The sequence below is a fragment of the Sipha flava genome, unplaced genomic scaffold (genome assembly GCF_003268045.1).
Source record: "Sipha flava isolate LNK unplaced genomic scaffold, YSA_version1 231_pilon_pilon, whole genome shotgun sequence".
Classification (NCBI taxonomy): domain Eukaryota; kingdom Metazoa; phylum Arthropoda; class Insecta; order Hemiptera; family Aphididae; genus Sipha; species Sipha flava.
The window spans coordinates 609,243-629,426 of record NW_020272868.1 but is presented as its reverse complement, the minus strand read 5'-3'; the positions used below and the strand labels follow the sequence as shown (position 1 = coordinate 629,426).

Below are 20,184 nucleotides of genomic sequence, written 5' to 3'. Positions count from 1 at the left end.
CACACTCAACTGCGAGTAAGACATCAATAAAATGACACTAAAAACATTGGCGATAAACATAACGAATACAATGCGATATTGGATTTGTTTAATTTCTTTGTTCGTTGTACTTTATATACATGTATACTGATAGTAAAAGTTTAAAGTACGTATAATAAAAATATGAAACTCGTTTCACGAGAATTCTATTTAATTAAGATTGTGTTCACTTTACTTTTCTGATATACGTCAAAGCACATCGATCGAAAAAGAGATGTTCATAGAAAAATTTATCAGCTCTAAATAATTTATTAGACATAAAACAGGTAAACACAACGCATTTGATATAATTAATTTTGCACATTAACCTATACAAGCTGTACATACTCACACACACACACAGAGTGTATGTTGATTTTAAATTTTTATAGATTTATAAATAAATGTATTTATACGTTCTGAATTAAAACATGTAAAATACATGTTTATGTATGTATATACTATAAATACGCGTTATGTTAGTACATCATTATGGGCACTGGCCAAAAAGAACACAAAACGACACGTAAAGAAGGCACTTTGGTTAGGCAATACAACAACATCACGGTATTGGGAACACCACACACAATGGTCGAAAGGGAACGGCTATAAATTTACTATTATTATCAATGTTATTTTATTGTTATTGCTAATATTAGTCCGTCACTCGTTGGACGATTACGTAAAATAACAGTTTCGTACCTTCGGCTGGATTGATTTTTAAACGGATTACACAAGATATCTGGAAAACGATCACAAGTCTGTATGAATTATATAATACATAGAGTAACGATAATAATAATAATGATAATAAATGGATACTATGCGTACGCACCCGTGAATTACGCATACACTGTTTTCGGTTACACCGGTTTCCCCGGAGAGCGAACTACAACTTTGAGTTCTTAGCGAGTTAAATCACACGCGATGCTATCCGATCGTTGGCGCGTTGATGATGCGCGCAATTCTGGTTTACGTTTCGAAAAACAATGATTACAGAACGTGTGTTATAATATCGAATTTATATAATTAATATTGTTCGGTATACACGCGTTCCTAAAGCCTAAAATATACGGAAGACACATATCCAGTAGGTGGTTATTTATTCTTCATAAAATTAGATTTATAACCGCAGCGACTAAATTCATAAACGTCTACAAAGATTTATATCAATTATACTGTTGGGAAATGTTTTGGGATATGAATTTAGAGTGAATTTATCGATTAGGCCAGGGATGGGCAACTCAAAGTTACTAGAGGGCCAATTTTTAGATAGTTAAAATCTAATGGGCCAGAGCATAGAAAAAAAAAGGTCATTCAAAATATGAATTTTAATATGCATTTATATACACGGAAATAATAAATTCAACACAAACGACAGCACGATATGAGTGATACAAAGAAACTGATATAGTTAAATAGTTCCGTACGAACAGCTATGGTTGAAAGCTATACTTATACATACATATGATATTTAGACATTTAACGATGTTTAATACTAAATAATAATTATTATTTCGATAATTCAGAGTATAGACGATAAACTTTAAAATTGTATGATGTAATTTTAAAATATAGTACGGGCCAGATAAAAAAAGTTCGCGGGCCGCCAGTTGCCCACCTCTGGACTAGGCTATAGAATGTACCTATGTATAACAATTTAAATATAAATACGTACCACCTAAACCATGTGACAGTGAATACATGTACAGTTTTACAATTGTTTATTAGTAGTATTCATAATCAGATATTTCTCCTTCGGCAAATACAACGTTCCTTGAAGAAGTAAATATTAATAATGAATAACGATAATATAACGTTAACCTGACAAAATATTTTGTATAGTGTCACTCCAGGATTTATGTAATTTTAACGGTAAAACAGGTTTCGAATATATTGATAATACTTAAATGTTAAATAATAGTTCACAATAATTTTACACTAAACGTACGAACAATTTACAGTAAAATGTATTATAGAAAACTCAAATAATGCGATTGAAAATACAATAAAATGTATTGCATACTTACTTATTTAATATTTGTAGTTACAATATATATATATAATTTGTTTTTAATAAACAGAAATTAATCGATTTCATAACGAATAAATGTTTATAAAAAAAAAAATGAGACAATAAGAAGAAAGATTAGGTTAGCCAATATTTAGCGATAATATTATTTCAGATACTTATATATATATATATATATTGTTAAGCATACCAGTAAATTACTATATTTTATCCAGCAGATAAATATATGTTAAAAATAATAGTATATTCAAAGTTTTCATTTTTATTTTAGTTTTATATCAGTCATTGGGTTGATTCAACAGCATTTTTTTAAACTTTTATGTCCTAGAGCGAAGTTTAATCTGTGCGTTGGTTTCCCGTATTGTTTCTTTCTAGATTTAGGGTACTATAAATTACAATGCAATATTTATTTTTAATTTTTGTTGTTGTTCTTAACAAATAAAAATTAAATTTAAATTAATATCATATATTAAGAGAAAACATAATTAATAATAATTTATTTGACTTACTTTAGGATTAGCCAATTAAACTTATTTCATTAGAATTAAGGATTTTTTTTTTAATGATACTTAGGATGCGTTCTCCTGGTGAAAATTTGAAAACACTATTTGAGTTGGAAAATTACTTGATAAGATGCGATCAACAAGAAAAATAATGTACAATTGTCAGTCTATATTATGTTCGGTAAATATTAATTTTTTTTTATGATACATGTATTTTTTATTGATTTTTCAACATATGACCTCGTAATAATTTAGAATAGCGAAATGATTCACGTGCATAGTAGTAATCAAGATGCCAGTTTCAATACCGTTGTCGCTGCTATATACAGCATATAGTATTCTATATAAATGAATAAAAAATTGTAACGCTTTGTTCGCGCGCGCAGGCAACAATAATTCCGAGACGATTGATACTTAAGTTACTTTATTGACTTTTAAGTTTAATTCCCAAACATTAAACCGTTTAAACAACCGAGTAATAGGGTCAAGGGAGGGCTTTTCTGTGCTGCTGGTTGCAGATTTATGAGAATTATTGATGAGCCATTGCTTATAGTAAATTAATTTACGTATAAACGTCCGGATGGGGGGGGGGAAGGTTAACGAACGTTTGTGTGTGTGAGTGGGCGAGGAGAGCAGAAGAAAACGTGAGTAGGGAGGGTTATGAGAGGGATAGACGGCCGGCCAATTGACAGAGTAGAGGTGGTGGTCGTCGGTAACGACGGCAAATGGAGATTTGGGTCTATAGTTCGGATGTATATTATATTGTACGGGGCGTTCCAAAAAAGTAGGACAATTTACAATGATTCTCTCGCAGAAGTAAAAAAAAAATGTATTTGCATAGTTTATTTATTGAAAACGTATTGTAAATGATTTACCGTTAAATTTCTAAAGATTTAAAAATATAACTTCTCAATATTAATGTCCGTAAGTCAGTGTCGGATAAAATTAAACGGATAAATTCCTAAAATGGCAATATTCATGATTCGACATAAATAACTTGTCGACAAAACTAGCCGGAACCGTATGCTGTTATCTTTTCTATTATTTCCAATATTTCCATTATTTTTTCTTGAAATGTAGCCGTAATTGGTGACAACCTATAGCTTCAGTTAACGCACAGTTTAGATTTTGGAACGGTTTTTTTTGTGCACAATATCAGCGTTTGATTTCAGGACCAAGTACGTACAAATGGACAACATCTTATGGTGGCATTATTTTTAAGAAATTACATTTTTTTTTCCTTTGTATTCGCAACATCGCGTAACGTGGATTCTATTTTTTATGATAAAATTATGTAAACATGTAATTTGAAAGAAATTTTTTAGAGAAATTAAAACATGATTACATAGTTAAAATATTTCTGCGAGAATTAGAAACATTTCCCCACCATCATGAATGACCTCGTGTAACAGACTTGGACGCGGGCACTTGATAGTAGCATAATATCGAATGGTGTGCGACTGCATCGCGTGCGCGTTATTGCAGTTCGCGTGTCGTCCACATACGAGTATACGCGACCGAATAATATACATTGCGGTCGGTTCGAGAACTCATGAATATTAATCAGATGACTGTTTATAGTGTTATTTTAATGCGTGCTCACTTGATAAAATAAGATCTTCCATCACCGTCTAGCGCTTCTTCCCATCCGTACGGCAAAGATTTGGCACCGGGGTCCTTGGGCCACGCTTCTACGGGCGGCAGCCAAGACGCCGTTTGAGTGACGTGACTGAAACAAAAAAAAACAAAGAGGGAAAAAATCAAAATAAATTAGATTACTCGAAAGTTTTGACAGGAAATTATTTCAATCTCAGTGTTGCGAAAAGTTCACGTATACATGCACATACAGTCGAACTTCTATTTAATGAACTCGATGGTTATTTGAAGAATAAAAAATCGTTTAGAATAAACACAATTTTTTTCACATAAACCTCGTTTTTATTACTGAACGAAATCTATACAATTAACAACACGTAATATTTAAAAAATTATAATATTTTTTTTCAATAATTAAATGAAATAAATGATATAGTACAACGTAATTGTACATAGGAACATTATGATGTGTGTCTGAATCACAATATTCTGTTAAATTATTTTACCTAAGATTATTATGAGTGCAGTTTACTCAATGAATGACAAACATTTTTAAAACAAATGGTAAAACAATAATATCGGATTCATTCGTACAATAGGTAACAATTTTAACGAGTATAATACAGTTCCACAAAAATATTCGTTATGTAGAGTCTTGTCAAATAGAGATTCGACTGCAGTACGAGTATATATATATATATATATATATAATATAAGTGATAATTATTGCATATATTGTGTTGTGTAACCGTGGTGACAATACATATATTATATCGTACGTACGTCTACGTATAATGTATAGATAAATGTTTTATTGAAGCTGCATCACGAAACATACTATTGATGCGCCACTATATAATATTACAATGTCATGTTAAATATTATGTTACGACCAGCACTCGGAATAATATGTATGTTGTCCGAGCATCGCGGTATTGTCCGATTTTGACGGTCAATGTAGTAGCTAGGCGAAACCGTACATTGCCCGGGTCGAATATACAGTGGGAGAGAGAGAATGAGGGACAGAAAAGAGAGAGGTTTACAACGCCCGTATATTCCCATTAACGTGCGAGTATTGCAAACCCGTTAGTAAATTAATTTTAAAAATATGTTATTATTGATGTCGTGAAAAAATAATTTATTTGTAATTTAATAATAAAATGTAATATATTTTGGTATTAGTATCGAAACTGTATTTTTGTGAGCTGGTGTAGAAATAATGAAACTAATAATCATCATTATTGCTCGTACAGCTTAATGCGGTCGAGATATTATTAAAAGCATTAGAAATCGTAGGACCTATATTTCACACGATTTTACACGCATGCAAACATCGTATAACCATGTTCTCTTGTGTGTCTTGAAAATTTAATAATTACAAAACAAGACATGCGATACACTTATCGAGTTTATACAAGGTAGTATCCTTTTAACTCGAATCTTTACATAGTATAAAAAATCGATTTTTAATAAAAAATATTTGCGATTTTATTTTTGTATAAATATAGTACATAAATGGATCATAACACATTGCTTGTGACGGTTGTTTAAGTAGACTTAATGTTATACATATATACGGATCATGTATTGTAGTAAAAAAGTTATAAAAATTATGTAAATCAAAGAGAAAATGTTTTTTTTTTTTTTTTTTATGAGCATTATAATAATTATACACATATGATAATTTTTCTTTAATCAAAGACTCAGCTTCATTGTATGAATAATTACCATATTAATCGTTATTATTCAATTTCAGCGAAATACTTAAACTTCTATACATGCATCTGCGTGATTGCACCAAAAGTTCAGTATTAATATTTACTAAAAGTTTATTAATTAAGTTAACGAATTCATCCATCCGTTTGGATAGTTTCAAATAATAATGGCCTTTAATCATACCATACATGCTCCAATATTATTTTTATATTTGCTTAAAAAATATATATTTTTTCTGAATGTTATAATCAAACAATAACAAAAACAAAACTTATATAAAACATACATAGGATGCGTGATTACGAACTTCTAATAATATTTATTACATACTCACAATAAACTGCAAATTATCACAGTTTTAAAACTTTTCGGAATTGTAATTTTATTTCGGTTACTGAGTCATTGTTTACATAAAATAATAAATTATTAATTTAAGTATCTAATGGCACAGAAAATTAACATATTTGTAATCCAAATTTAAATAAATATATTGTATTTCATGTAAAAACTAGAAAATCGTAAACAATGTGTTTCTGAAAAAAATTAAATCTTAAATAAAATGTATTATTTATAAAATAATTTATAAGTAATCGTACTTTATTCTTTCATCGCATAACTATATGGTATAATGTCCCTCAATCAAAATACCAAAATTTAAATTAGCTTATCAGTATATTCTTTCGTAACTCGAACACGTATATTACATTGTCGCATTAGTTATACTAGATTGTAAGTTTTTAAGTAATATTTTAGGTACACAAATAAAGACTATATCTGATTCAAGATGTTCTATATGCATAGCACAATCAAAAACTTACGATATTTTCTTACTATAGGTACCTATAGTATTTATACTGTGATCTTCCTTGCTTTAAAAATATATTCAATTGAATTACAATACTACCAAGAATTTTAAATGCGTAATTAGAAACGTTAAAATGAAACATCGTAACGACACGCCGACAAAATTTTAATTAAATATTTAACATCAAATGTGTTGACAAGATAATCCTTTAAAATATTACATCCTAAGCACGTACATTTTAAATATATGTTCGTTGAAAAACATTTTCATTTGGTGTTTTTGACTACTCTGCCAAATGAGTAACATCTTCTATTGTATGTTAAATAAAAACGAAATTTTTTTCTAATATAAATATATTATTTAATTGAAGAATACCTTTTTGGTTGTCTTATAATTCGTGAACACATAAATAAAATTGACTATATTAACAATTTATAATAAAGTAGTAAAATAAAATATTAGTGAACGGTATTAAAAAAAAAAACCATTCATATTCTACATTATAGTTTAATAAACCCATTATCTATAATGTAGGTTATGGTAAAGATAAACCTTGCAGGTATAATTATTTGTAAAACTCTTAAACTGCACTAAAACCAATATAAGACCTTTTCAAATCACTAATCCTGAGGCATAACACTGAATCTTCTATCGGTAATCACAATAATTGAAATTAAATAAATAATAATAAATAATTATTTTTTTTACTATAATTATTATAGTTGACATTAGAAATACGTTTTTTTTACATTCGACGAATCCACGCAATCATTTTGTATGGTTGAAAACTAAAGTGAATATACCATAGTTATTGATCGCGCATAAGAGAATAATATACATGCGTATAGTGGTGACGGTATTATGCAAATTTCGAAAGTAATTCTCCTTTGAAAATGATTATTAAAATGCCATTACAAGTAAAAACAACGCGAATGACATATTCCGTATGTAATGTATGCGAGTGCACTTATTTATTTCTCATATAAGAAAAAAGATTTCAAATAAGCACTTAGCACATCTTCCAAAAGATACGACGACTAACACGAAACATTTTTGAACAAATTTATGTCTGTTAAAGTAAATATACGTACATATTTGCAGCATATTTTATTAATTTAACGAAAACTAGGTCTTTTATCTGTAATATTTGACACTTATTGCGTTCTCTGGAGTATAGACAATACACACTTTTACTATTCTGGTAAGATGCAGGTAGTCAAATGAGTGTTATTTGTATCGTATTAATTAAGCTTTTATAAAATTACTAAGATAGTTTCATGCATTTAACCTCCAAAGTTCTAATCAAAACATTTGTAAACTGCATAATATTTAATTTAAAAATACTATCTCATTACGTTCAATTTTTAAACAATATTCAAAACTTTGCATAAAATATGATTAATAAAAATATTATCAGAAATATATTTTTATCGCATTAAAACGCTTGAAGTTTTATTTTCAACCCATCGTGGGTTTTAACATATACACAACTGAAGTGAAAAAAAGCCTGTTTGCCAATCAGTATATTTTTTTTCCGCGGTTAAAATTATTTTATAAGGATATTATAGCTTCTGTACACTTTGTCTATCGTTTACTCTATATGCTACTTCTTACCTGGATAATAATTATGATTCGCACGTTATACGTTTTACCCGGATTCAATAGAGCACTGTTTGCCATATCCAATTAAATAAACAATCATAGTTTAACTTTCTAAATAATTGTAAAGAACCAAGATATTATTATTGTATTGGATTTCTGTAGAATAATATCAATGTACAGAATAAATTGCAATCGTATATTAATATACGAGTGTGTATATTGCTCACGTAGGAACTGATGATTGTTATATTGTACATGAAGTTGGGCGACGTGTCACATTATCTTAAACGGCGTACTTCGTAAGATCTCCATTGATGTGTCAACATTGAAAAATTCCCATTACTTCTCCAGAAAAGAAAGATTCTAAGAGTACATACAAAAAAAAAAAAAAAAGTACAATATAAAATGCATAATGCGTATATTTCAGCGTTCCAAATAGATTTGTTTATAGAATACAGTAATTAATCGTCTAAGAGTTTAATAAACACTAAAATTCTCTCACGGAAATCACCAATCCGTAATGTATTTCGAATTTCCATGCTAACCTCATGTACTATTACAATATATACTGTACCTACGTATTTGTGTGTGTGTACAAAGAAATCGATTTGAATATTATTTATAATCACCAACATAAGTATTACCAATAATACATTTTCAAAATATTAAAATGGATAAAATGGAACAAAATATGATACGATTACAGAAAATAATTAATTTAATTTTACTTAAATATGATAAAATATGAAAAAAAAACTATATATACTCAGTAACGAGTCACTGTACTTACGTTTATCTATAAGAATGAAAAAATATGTTGTATAGTATTTAAGTTTAATTGAACTTCTACTTAATTTATTCTAAAAATCTAGTAAAAGGAACATCAACAAAATTTGTGAAAACATTAAATGTTTTTCCAATTAATGTAGAACATGTACAGTGAATTATTTTAGGAATTATCGATGAATAATTTATTAATTCAGTTAAGTATGTTCAAGGTATTAATATGGTGTCACATTATTAATTTCAAACAATTATTACAATGTATTTTCAAAAACAAACAATTTTTTTATATAGTTGACATTACAGTTAAAATATTATGGTAGTCTCTTATTTGTATTATAAATTAAGTAGAAACATCTTCCTTGCTGAACTAAATTTATAACAATATAAAGATAAATTTCATCTCAACATCGAATCAACTGACCAAGAAATGGTCTTAATTATTATTGTTTAATTCTTATTTAAACAGATGAAAATGTCACACATTTAGTAGTTTTAATAAAAAAATTTTCTTTTTTTCTTTTTTTCTTTTTTAATAGGGTAATTAAAACTCCGTCACGTTTAAAACGAAAATATATTCCGGTCTGGAAGCTCAATGGACCTTTGCCAGATAGACCTATCGTTATTTTTCCTGTTTGTTTTTTAATTTTTTCAGACAAGGCGCCAATTTCTACACAGGCCTTTTTTACGGTCAGTTTATTCGTCTACTGCTTAATAATAATTTATTACCACTAGTTGATATTATTCTCGATTTCTTTCTCCGGTGGTTGAACAAAAAATTGGTCCATTTCCAGATGATCTAAATATTTCGTTTTATTAACTAATGTGTATAGTTACCGGTATAATGAGAACGTAACGACGGAGTACGATAGTGGTGTGGAGGAGTATACCAAAAAATTGGCACCGATAAAAATAGCAAAAAACTATTGGAAACGGTCGGTACTCATTCGTTATGGTAATTATTGTAAAAAGAAAAATATTTTGACAGTAGTTGGACCCGTCTCAAGTATATGCTATCATAGTAATCGGTGATTAATGATATTTATCGAATCCGTAATGTGGATATCGATGGTTTTTAAACATGTTTTGCTTAATTATTGCGAAACAATCAGGAAAAACCAATTAAATCACTTCAGTGATTTTCATCCACATTGATTCATGGAATTTAAATAATTCCCTTAAACAATAAACCCAAAAAAAGAACTATAGATGTACAATAAATAATTTTGTGTTATAGGAATATATTCGCACCGTTGGTACTTCCGAATAAATTTTAAAACATTTACTGTTGACATTGTTTAAATAGTGTAAAACAGTATGTATACATGTTTGATAATAATCGTCTCGCAGCGCCAATTATTAATAAAATACTCGTAATTAAAACCGCAGAGAGGTATTCAAATAGCCGGAACAGGGATCCGCCCACGTCCAAAGCTTGAATCAGAAACATTTGCGTAGAGCAATTCTACGGTGAAAACCGACATAAATAAATCCGTGGCGAACCTTGTATTTCAATCCTTTCCTCTCGGCGCGAAAACGTTATTCGATTCCGTACGGCACACATCACAAGTACTAATATTAGATTACTATACAAACAACACTGTAATATATTTCGTAGGTATATCATATTATGGTATTTTAATTCAATGAAATTTTTGGACCGAATGCGGTTTCGACGCACACGTGCGGTTACCTCTGGCAACCGAAGACTTACAACAATCGAAAGGCATTCCACCGACGAAGTCGTATAAAATTAAAATATACAAATATACATATATATTCTAGCCGCCCGTAATCGTTTCGACAGGCGAATAAAAAATCCAGCAACAGCAAAATCTTTGTGTACGATCATCGCACCCATTTAACGTGCAAACGCAATAAAAATTATTTATATGCGTATATTTATTCATCGTCATTATTATTATTTTTATTATTATTATTAAATTGTACGCGATGTATGCGTCGTTCGATATCCACTTCCGTTCACCACCTCGTCGACCGTTCCTCAAACTTCATCGCATCACGACCAATTAGGGGTGCAAATTACGTTTTCATTGCGATTCACGCTCAGATACGATACGGCATGACGGTGGCGGCAGTCGTAGCACACGGGGGGTGGCTCATCCCGTCGTCATGGTGACCGCAGTCGAATGACGTGTAGGGAAAACGTGCGTGTCATACGCTTGGCACAGCGATATACGTCGAGGAAAACGCGAAGGAAGAAAAAAAACAGTGCTGGCAGCAGCGGCAGCAGCAGCAGCTTCGTCGGAGAATCGCAAATTTTATTTACGAGTAAACTACCGTCGCCGCCGTTGCATAGGACCGAACGTGTAACTACGTCACACAAGTCGCCGCATTACGTACGACGATATTACGAAGGATACCTATATGCGATGTACTTATTATACTGTCAAAATCAGAGTGACGTTTCATAAAAATATACTCGTATATATATACAAAGAGAAAACGTTAGATTTGGCTCCGTCGAAACGCGATCGAATACAAATGTAATAAAGTTTTTTATTTCTTCTTCTTTGCTATATAGATACTTGTAGGAGTGTAGTAGTTATTTGTGCGGATATCGACTCGACATCCGTTGTGTTACTGTAAAAAAATATATACTTTCAAAGACACGCACAAGTATATCACACATTACACACGTAAAGCGCGAAAGGAGAAAAATACTTTACCGGCGACGGATGATGGTACGAGATCGAGTCGTTGCAGAGAGCGAGAGAAAATTTTAATGCATACGAAATTATTGATATGTGGTACCCGACGTAAAATGTGATTATGTGACAAACTGCTCGATATAAATTTTTTTTGCAACGCGTATATAATATACGTACGTATGTATACCTGCAACGAAACGCGTACATGTGTAAAATGTACCGTTGCGTTACGAATGTACGCGATCTTGTATTGTATTATTATACGATTTTTCGTTCGGAATACAACATCACAGCATTTTTAATTTCGTGAAAAATATGGCTTCCATCCTAAAACGACGTTTCATTCTATGCTACGAAATGTGGTTTTCGGAGAATAAGAAAGGGTTCGTTATTTTAGCAGTTATGTAAATTACATTTTCTTTTAATCTAAAAACGATTGCATTTCGTGACGAGAAATCGAATAAGAAAGTTTTGAATAATTTTAGTACGATCTCATTTTACAGAAATTAGATCGATGTAATTAAATTAATAGTAATGGATGCTCAATGAGTTTGTTTTAAGACAACAGTTGAAATATGAATATGACTTTATTTCGATTTATCTTTGAGTTGGTTAATCTGTTTGCATGGTTTGAAATTGCATTCAGATTTTGTGTTTTAGTTCAAATTCAAAATATTTAATTAAAATAATAACCATTTTTATTAATATCGATATTATGTGTCCACTAAAACAAATGTGATTAAACCGTTTAGTCAAACGTAATAAGTTTTTCTATTGCTCCTCATTTACAATGTTAATATACTTAAATATCAATGCAAATAAAAGTAATTATTTTGTATAAAATTATTTGTTCAAGACAATTAGTTAAGATTTAAACGAAAAACAAGTAAATTAGAAACTACTATTAAGTATTCGAGTAAAACTAATTCAAATTTAAAATAAACTAGTGTTACAAAATATGTACATTTCCTTACTAATAATAACTGAAATACCGATTAGTTAAAACATAACAAAATATTCAAGTTAATAATGTTATGTCTTCTTTTAGCCGTGTAGAAACTACAGTCTGTAAAAATTACAGTTCATTAAAACGACCGTGAAAGATTCCAAGAACAAGAACTTAGATAGAATCTTTTTCTTTTTTTTCGTATTCAATTTCCTTTGTAAAATCAAACCATTAAAAATTATTGCATAATATTAAACCAATTTTACAATGTAACCGCTTTAAAGTTTTAACTGCCAATATTTATTTTCGATACACCGATTTATGTTAAATTCGCTTTCGTTTATAAACAAATAATTTACAATGATCTCCCTATTGCACGATACGGAACACGATCGTATCTAAATCACGACGATAGGATGTGACAAGTTGAAATTCAAAGTATCATAGTACTCAATAGGGGTTTTTTTTTCTAATTCGTCTATTTTCACGTTTGCAAAACGTTCTTTAAAAAAATGAAAAATGTATTACGTTGATTCTCGTCGATGTTAAACGGTCGAGCGCAGAGAAATGCATGCGTTTCCGGAGTTACGTCTGTGGAAGCCGGTGAATTCGAGGTATTGCGTTACGCGTGTCGACTGCAAAATCACCGTTTTCTTAACGGAACGCGGCAGGCGAACTCGCCGAGCCGATCGGTGCACGAAATAAAACAAGCTCAAGGACGATAGCGGCGAATGATCGACAGCGCTGCGCGTAACGCACGTTACCATGCCGACGACCGGCCGACGGGCAGCATTGCAATCGCGGCCTCCGCACAAAGCGAAAAAACGTGCGTGTCGCGGCCAATTCAAAGGAAATGCCTCTCTTGTATTTCCTTTCGTAGTCTGCTTATTTTGATTTTTTGTTTTCATCGACGGTTTTCTTCCCGTCACGATTTATTACATCTCGAAAAAACGTTGTAACCTCCCGTTTTCCGTTCTAGGCCCAGACCATTTGCGCGCTTCTCTGCTGTCGACGCGCTCGCCTGTTTTCTGCTCTTCTTCGTTCCGATTCGGTCCAAATTCTTTCGCTAATTCACCGATAACAATAATAAGAAATTCGTTTCTTATTTTCCGATTCGACCGATAAGGCACGTGTTCGCGGCCGACACGTCCGCGATGCAGTTTTCTCCCTTGCCGGTGTGCGTCATCGAAACCTTTGCAAATGGTTTAAATGAAACCACGTTGGCACCAAGGTACTAGCTGCGAAGAATACTGTCGTGTGACTTCTCCGCACATGACGTGTCACGACATTGTAATGTGAACTTGACTACGCACGAAAAATAATAACTCCCATTTGAAAACGTTTAATTGCCGTGTGTTCCACGTGTCCGTAGCACATGAACTTCAATTATTATATTTATTAAAATACGTTTTCAATCATTAAACGTATTATATGAGTAGGTACGCGTTATCGTATCAGCGACAGTTAAACCGAAGCATTAAAAATTTAAGAACATTAACATGCACAAAAACATGTTGTGAGGTATTTATGGCGTTGATACGTGTAGCATATTCATAGGTTTCGGTACTCTCAAAGTTACCAAGTTCCAAGTGCTAAATCCATGAATTAAGGGTTTTGCATTTCATCATAAAAAAAAAATAATAATAATAATAAACGCGTCTATACTTTTTTTCGAAACCGTAATTTATAACTAAGGAGCGGATGTTTATGCTTCAAAAAATTTAAAAATATGCATGCAATTATGCTCTAAAAAGTATAAAAATATGCTTAGAATTTATTAAAAATATACATCAAAAAAATTTTTATTTACAACTTATTTTGTTTATTAAAAATTTAAAATATATAGATATAAAATAATTATTCTTAAAATTAAAACTTTAAAAAGAACTGTTGGTACGTAAATACGTAAATAGGTATAAAACTTTATACAATATAGAAACACATTGGACGAAAACGAAACTAGAACACAACACAACGAAAGGTAGAACACAACTTCAATTAACGAAATTGTTCGATATCAACTCCGGCGATAATGGTGTTTTATATTTATTTTTGTCGCGGGATATTGTGGATAAGGCGATAAGGCTCAGAAATCGAAATTATCGATATTCCCGTAACCGCCGTTGGGACATTTTGAACTAAAAATTACGCGTGTCGAGTTCGTTAATATATTACTATATTATTATATCACGAAAAACCTCAAATATGTACTAAAAACATGATCAATTAAACAAAAATCGAACAAATATGCAAAAATATGCAAAATCAAATTGGTAAATTTAAATACTTAAGGTGATAAAGCAAATTTATATCTTACTTCGCATTGATTTAAATGTTATTAAAAATATGATAAATGCATAAACATCCGGTCCCTGGTTATAACGTATGTAGGAATTCATTATAGCTTCATTTTAGCTTCACTTTCATATTATGTTTTTTCATTTTTGTGACACTTTAATAATAATTGTAGTTTATATGAAATGTTTTATAACATAGGTAATAAAAAATTAGATTTAAATACATGTTACATGAGTACCTATATGCTACCTACATCAGTAGCTTGTCGTTACAGCCTACAACACTATTATGCTAATGATGTACTAAAATTTGAGAAATTATTATAAGTCATAGATAACATTCTGTTATGGACCCGAAATCAAAAAAAAATAAATACCGATTTGTGAAACCGAAAATGAAAAAAATGAATATCGATATTCGAAATCAAAAACGAAATTGCAAAACATAATTATCAATATTTCAGTTCGATGTTGACATGCAACGCGGTCGCATGTTATGCGATTTTTCGCTCCGTTATCGTGTTATAATTTAATTAATATGTAATCTATTACAGTCTCCTCTTCGTTGTCCGATCTTTCATTATTTTTATGGTAAACACCTCTCCGAAAATTTCTAAACCCAAACGATTGCTGCCATCATCTTCAAATTCACCAATCCAAACTGAACATAAAAAATTTAGATCGTTCGTCTCGCCAAATAAATTCGCTGCCCTGGCAAAAGAAGAGGATAACGAAATCAATTTCGATCCCTCTTGTGTTACTTCAAACATAATCGACGATTCTATCACTACTAATATTCAACAGGACAACCCCAGGGCTCCGCCAATATATGCTAAAAACATTATCAACTACTCCGCTTTCAAAAATACGTTAGTACAAATCACCGACCCAGACGGGTTTACCTGTAAGTCTACATCTTCATTTGTAATCATTCGCCTTCATGGTCGTCTTATGTTTAATGTAATAGTAAATCATCAAATAAAAACCGATTCTCGTTTTCACACCATCATGCCCCCAATATATCGATCATATAAGGTCATAATAAGAAATCTGCACCACACAACACTCATCTCAAATATTTCTGACGCACTCTCAGAATTGGATCACTCCATCAGACGAATTACAAACGTTATCAAAAACGGCAACCCGTGACCGCTGTTTCTCGTGGAACTAAAACCCAACACCAACAACAAAGATATTCTAAATTTGTCCTCAATTTTGCATACCAAAATCAAAGTCCAATTACCCTATAGGGCCAACAATGGTCCACCCCAGTGTATAAGCTGCCAGAACTACGGTCACACAGCAAACTATTGCCATCATCCTCCACGCTGCGTTAAGTGTGGGGGCGATCACTCCACAGACACTTGCACTAAGGACAAAGATAGTCCAGCCAAATGCGTTCTCTGAATGGATGATCATACCCCCAACTACAGAGGCTGTCCATTTTTTAAAGCACTTCTCAAAACCGAAAAATCCAAATACTGTACTCTCGTCTCATCAACTTAAAACTCCCCCTCCTCACCTTCTCAAAAATTCTTTCGCCTCCGTTCTCGATTCCAATACTATCCCATTACCTAATAGCCACATTAGCGATATATCTTTGGCTAAATTTATTTCTGTACTTTCTTCATTAATTAATCTTCTAATTACGCTCCTTACAGCTGTTATAAACAAACAACTTATTCCATAGTCCGTTCTCTATTACTTCATTAACAATAATACAATAATTTTAATTGTTGTATACGCAATCTATAACTGTTAATTCTAATTGTTTTCGTTCCATTATATATTATTGTAGGCACTATGTTTACCTAACCTATTAATATTGTATCTGTTCGGTATTATTTGTTATTTTAATTTTTAATTGGATTGTGTTTATCATAATCTATATTCTATTATCTATATTAACCATATTGTGTTTATATACGAATATACTCAATTAAATTATATTTAAATTGTATATTGTAATTGTTGAACGGTAATAGTGATATACTGAAAGTTCTAAAAAAAAAAAATATCAATATTTAAAACCAAAATCGAAATTAAAAAAAAACTAATATCAAATTAATTAATTAATATTAAAATTTTTTATTTCGATTTCAAGCCCTGCATAAAGCATAAAAGTATATTAAATACATAGTCGCCTATATTAAAAAATAAGATAAGTTATACTTAACGAAAAGAGTGTAATCATATGAAAACATAAAACATAAAGCATAATATTTTAATATGTAATTTATTATAACTTATAATACTTAAAACATAGTAGGTAAGTGTATACTTTGTGTACATAATAAATATAATGAAATAAGAATATAATCGTAAACAAAAAATATAAATATTTTATTATTATTTTATGAATCTCAACTAAGTATAAACTATTTTCCAATACCCTAATTTAATTAAACAATTTTGTTTACATTTTTGAAAAATCTTTTTGTATGAAAACGTAAAATCATATTTTCTTATTAACCAGTTAATATTTTAAAATGAGAGTACATTATACTTAAAATATATACAACGACAATTTAAGTAAATAATAAATAATTTTAGTATGTCTTCGTGGCATATTAACAAAACTAAAAAATTCAGTTAATTTAGAATTAATATTATTAACGAAAACAATACTCCTTAAATATAATACGTCAGCTATAAGAAGTACATTTGTCATAATAATAATAATAAATAATAATAATGGGTCGTAATTGAATAATATATTATAAAATAATTATAATAAAGAGTAATAAAGATTAAAACGTTATAGGTAAATGGTTTAGTTACAGAACATGTCCGAAATCTAGAACTCTTATGTAAATGAGGCCATCTGTAAATTAAAAAATGTAAAAGAAAAAAATGTAAATTGGTACATCACGGTAACTATTTTTTTCTGTACCTAATATGTCATTAATTATTATTGAAGAAAATAACTGTAATATTGAAAACCAAATATCATATCTTAAGTCTTATTTTTCCTTAAAGTAAAATGTACATATTTTCGGTTTTATTTTCAATTACAAACGAACAAAAATTCGAAAAATATTTGTAAAAAACTGTACAAATAAATATTATTCAAGTAAAATTTTTAGAGTAATGCTATATATATACAAAAAATATAATGCAGTTGGAAATAATATTATAAATACTTTTAACTCGATGCTAGGTATACACAATTTTGCATTTGATTTTAGTGCCAAACCAAGAATAAATCTCGTTGAGAATATACGCGTGAAATATAATTCTATACTGTTGAATTTTGTATGCATTATAAAAAACGAATTCGACTAAAACATAAAAATAATCGAAAGAAGTACCATCAAATCAAATCATCGTATTTTTATGAGATAAAACGTTATGGTCTACAAAACTTATTTAAACATATTTTTATGCGAAGTCATGTTACTTTTACTGTCCCTGTATTTTATGTGATGGTTATTATACAGTATTAATTTTCATTTTCTGCATGCAACCGTCAACACATACTAACAGACCGGAACTACTAGTAATATACACACTCACACATATGTATTGCATACATACACACACATAAAACACATATACACGTATTTATACAGAAACATAGTTTTTTATTCGTGTTGTTTGTCACTATGTTTAGACAACTTCCTACCGCCATGCCCTGCAGTGAGTATTTGTTTAAAAATAAAAAACTTAAAAAAAAAAATTGTAAGATAGAAGTTCTAATTTGGATGCTATTTTTGGGTGCCGTTGTTTCAGGGATTATTGACCACAGGGGAGTGCAAGAAAATGCAGAATATTTACAGGTACATAAAAATGCGGTTGGTAATTTCTAGGTATGTCTAGTTTTATTGCGCATATTTATGACAAATTGAAGAGGTAACAAAAATCATTAAGAAAAGCTTATATTATACAGTGTACGCGTTATTTACACACACGTAAAAGGCCACTACAATGAATTTATCTACATGCAAACTAGAATTCACTGTTTATTGTGCATAATATATCATGTTAAACATTTCATTGTTATTGTTGTAGTTTATTATCAAATTATTATTATATCTATTACCATAATTTAATGTTGATAAACTAATAGATTTGAGTTTATGTAAATTGTATAAAATTAATTAAATTAATTTATTTTGATATTTTATAACATCAAGATATAACTTATTATAAAATAAAATCACGATTAATGCTATATTTTTTTTTTTTTTTTTTTAGTTCGTACAATATTTTAAATATTATGTTATATGTTTATATAAAATTCGGTTTGAATGTAAATAATCAAAAAAGAAAGCGCAATGGAAGGTATTTGAAAATTACACAAGATAAAATTGACTTCGGCAGTACTATCAATATTAAAGTCTATATGCTATTAAATCTACATAAATATTAAAATAGTGTATAACAATATTGACCCTTGAGTTTCTAATTAAAAATAAAATTTTCTATAAATTATTAAATATGTCAATGGTACCCTAAAAAGTTTTGCTAAAAATTGCCACCATTGAACAATTAAAAACTTCATTAATTTTTTTATTTTTGAAACCATATTGATTATTTAATGTTAATTCGCATACAGTTACTTACAATTTAAATATTTATTTTATTTTAAAAATTCAAAACCCAAAAATTGCTTTTTTAAGTTATAACTTACAATGACAAAACAAAATAATGGAATTTGTAATTTTATTTTTTGTTTACTCGTATTATTGATTTTCTTGATTATTGTATGTATAATTAATAATTGTATACCATAAAAATCAATGGCTACACTAATTATAATAGCACATTAACAACTATATTATTTATAATAAATGACATATTTATATCATCCGAAAATTATTCACGTTATTTTTCTAAATAAAATTGCTGACTATTATTGTCTGATTGGTAGAAATTTATAGTTAAAAACTATGTGCAATAATTTTTATAAGCATTTATTACTTTATGTTGACCATATACATGGTTATATGATATTACAGACAACATGTTTTTTATTTTGTTAATTTTAAAAAAATAAATAATAAAAATAAATAATACTGGTGAACGTACATAATACATGTACATAGTATAATTTTATCCGATTGTATTTTGTCAATAATAGTGGCACCAAAATGGACCGTGATTATTTTCCCGTCTATAATACTGTTCAATAAATTAACATAATTTACACTACAGGGCATTGGGCAAGTGTTATACATCGAAAATAAACAATTTTTCTCCCAAAATTTC

At 29.7% G+C, this 20,184-nt stretch overlaps 1 protein-coding gene across 3 annotated transcripts in view; it reads right to left on the bottom strand.

Moving 5' to 3' along the window:
- Nucleotides 1-20,184, bottom strand: part of LOC112683612 (FERM and PDZ domain-containing protein 4) — an 81,725-nt gene that overhangs the window by 33,380 nt on the left and 28,161 nt on the right. For 2 of the 3 annotated variants that reach the window (XM_025554713.1, XM_025554714.1), the window contains exon 2: nucleotides 4,157-4,282. In XM_025554713.1, the coding sequence (XP_025410498.1) occupies nucleotides 4,157-4,282 (126 nt within the window). Of the gene's footprint in view, nucleotides 1-720; nucleotides 761-4,156; nucleotides 4,283-20,184 lie in introns of those variants that run through there. The other variant, XM_025554715.1, reaches the window with a different exon arrangement.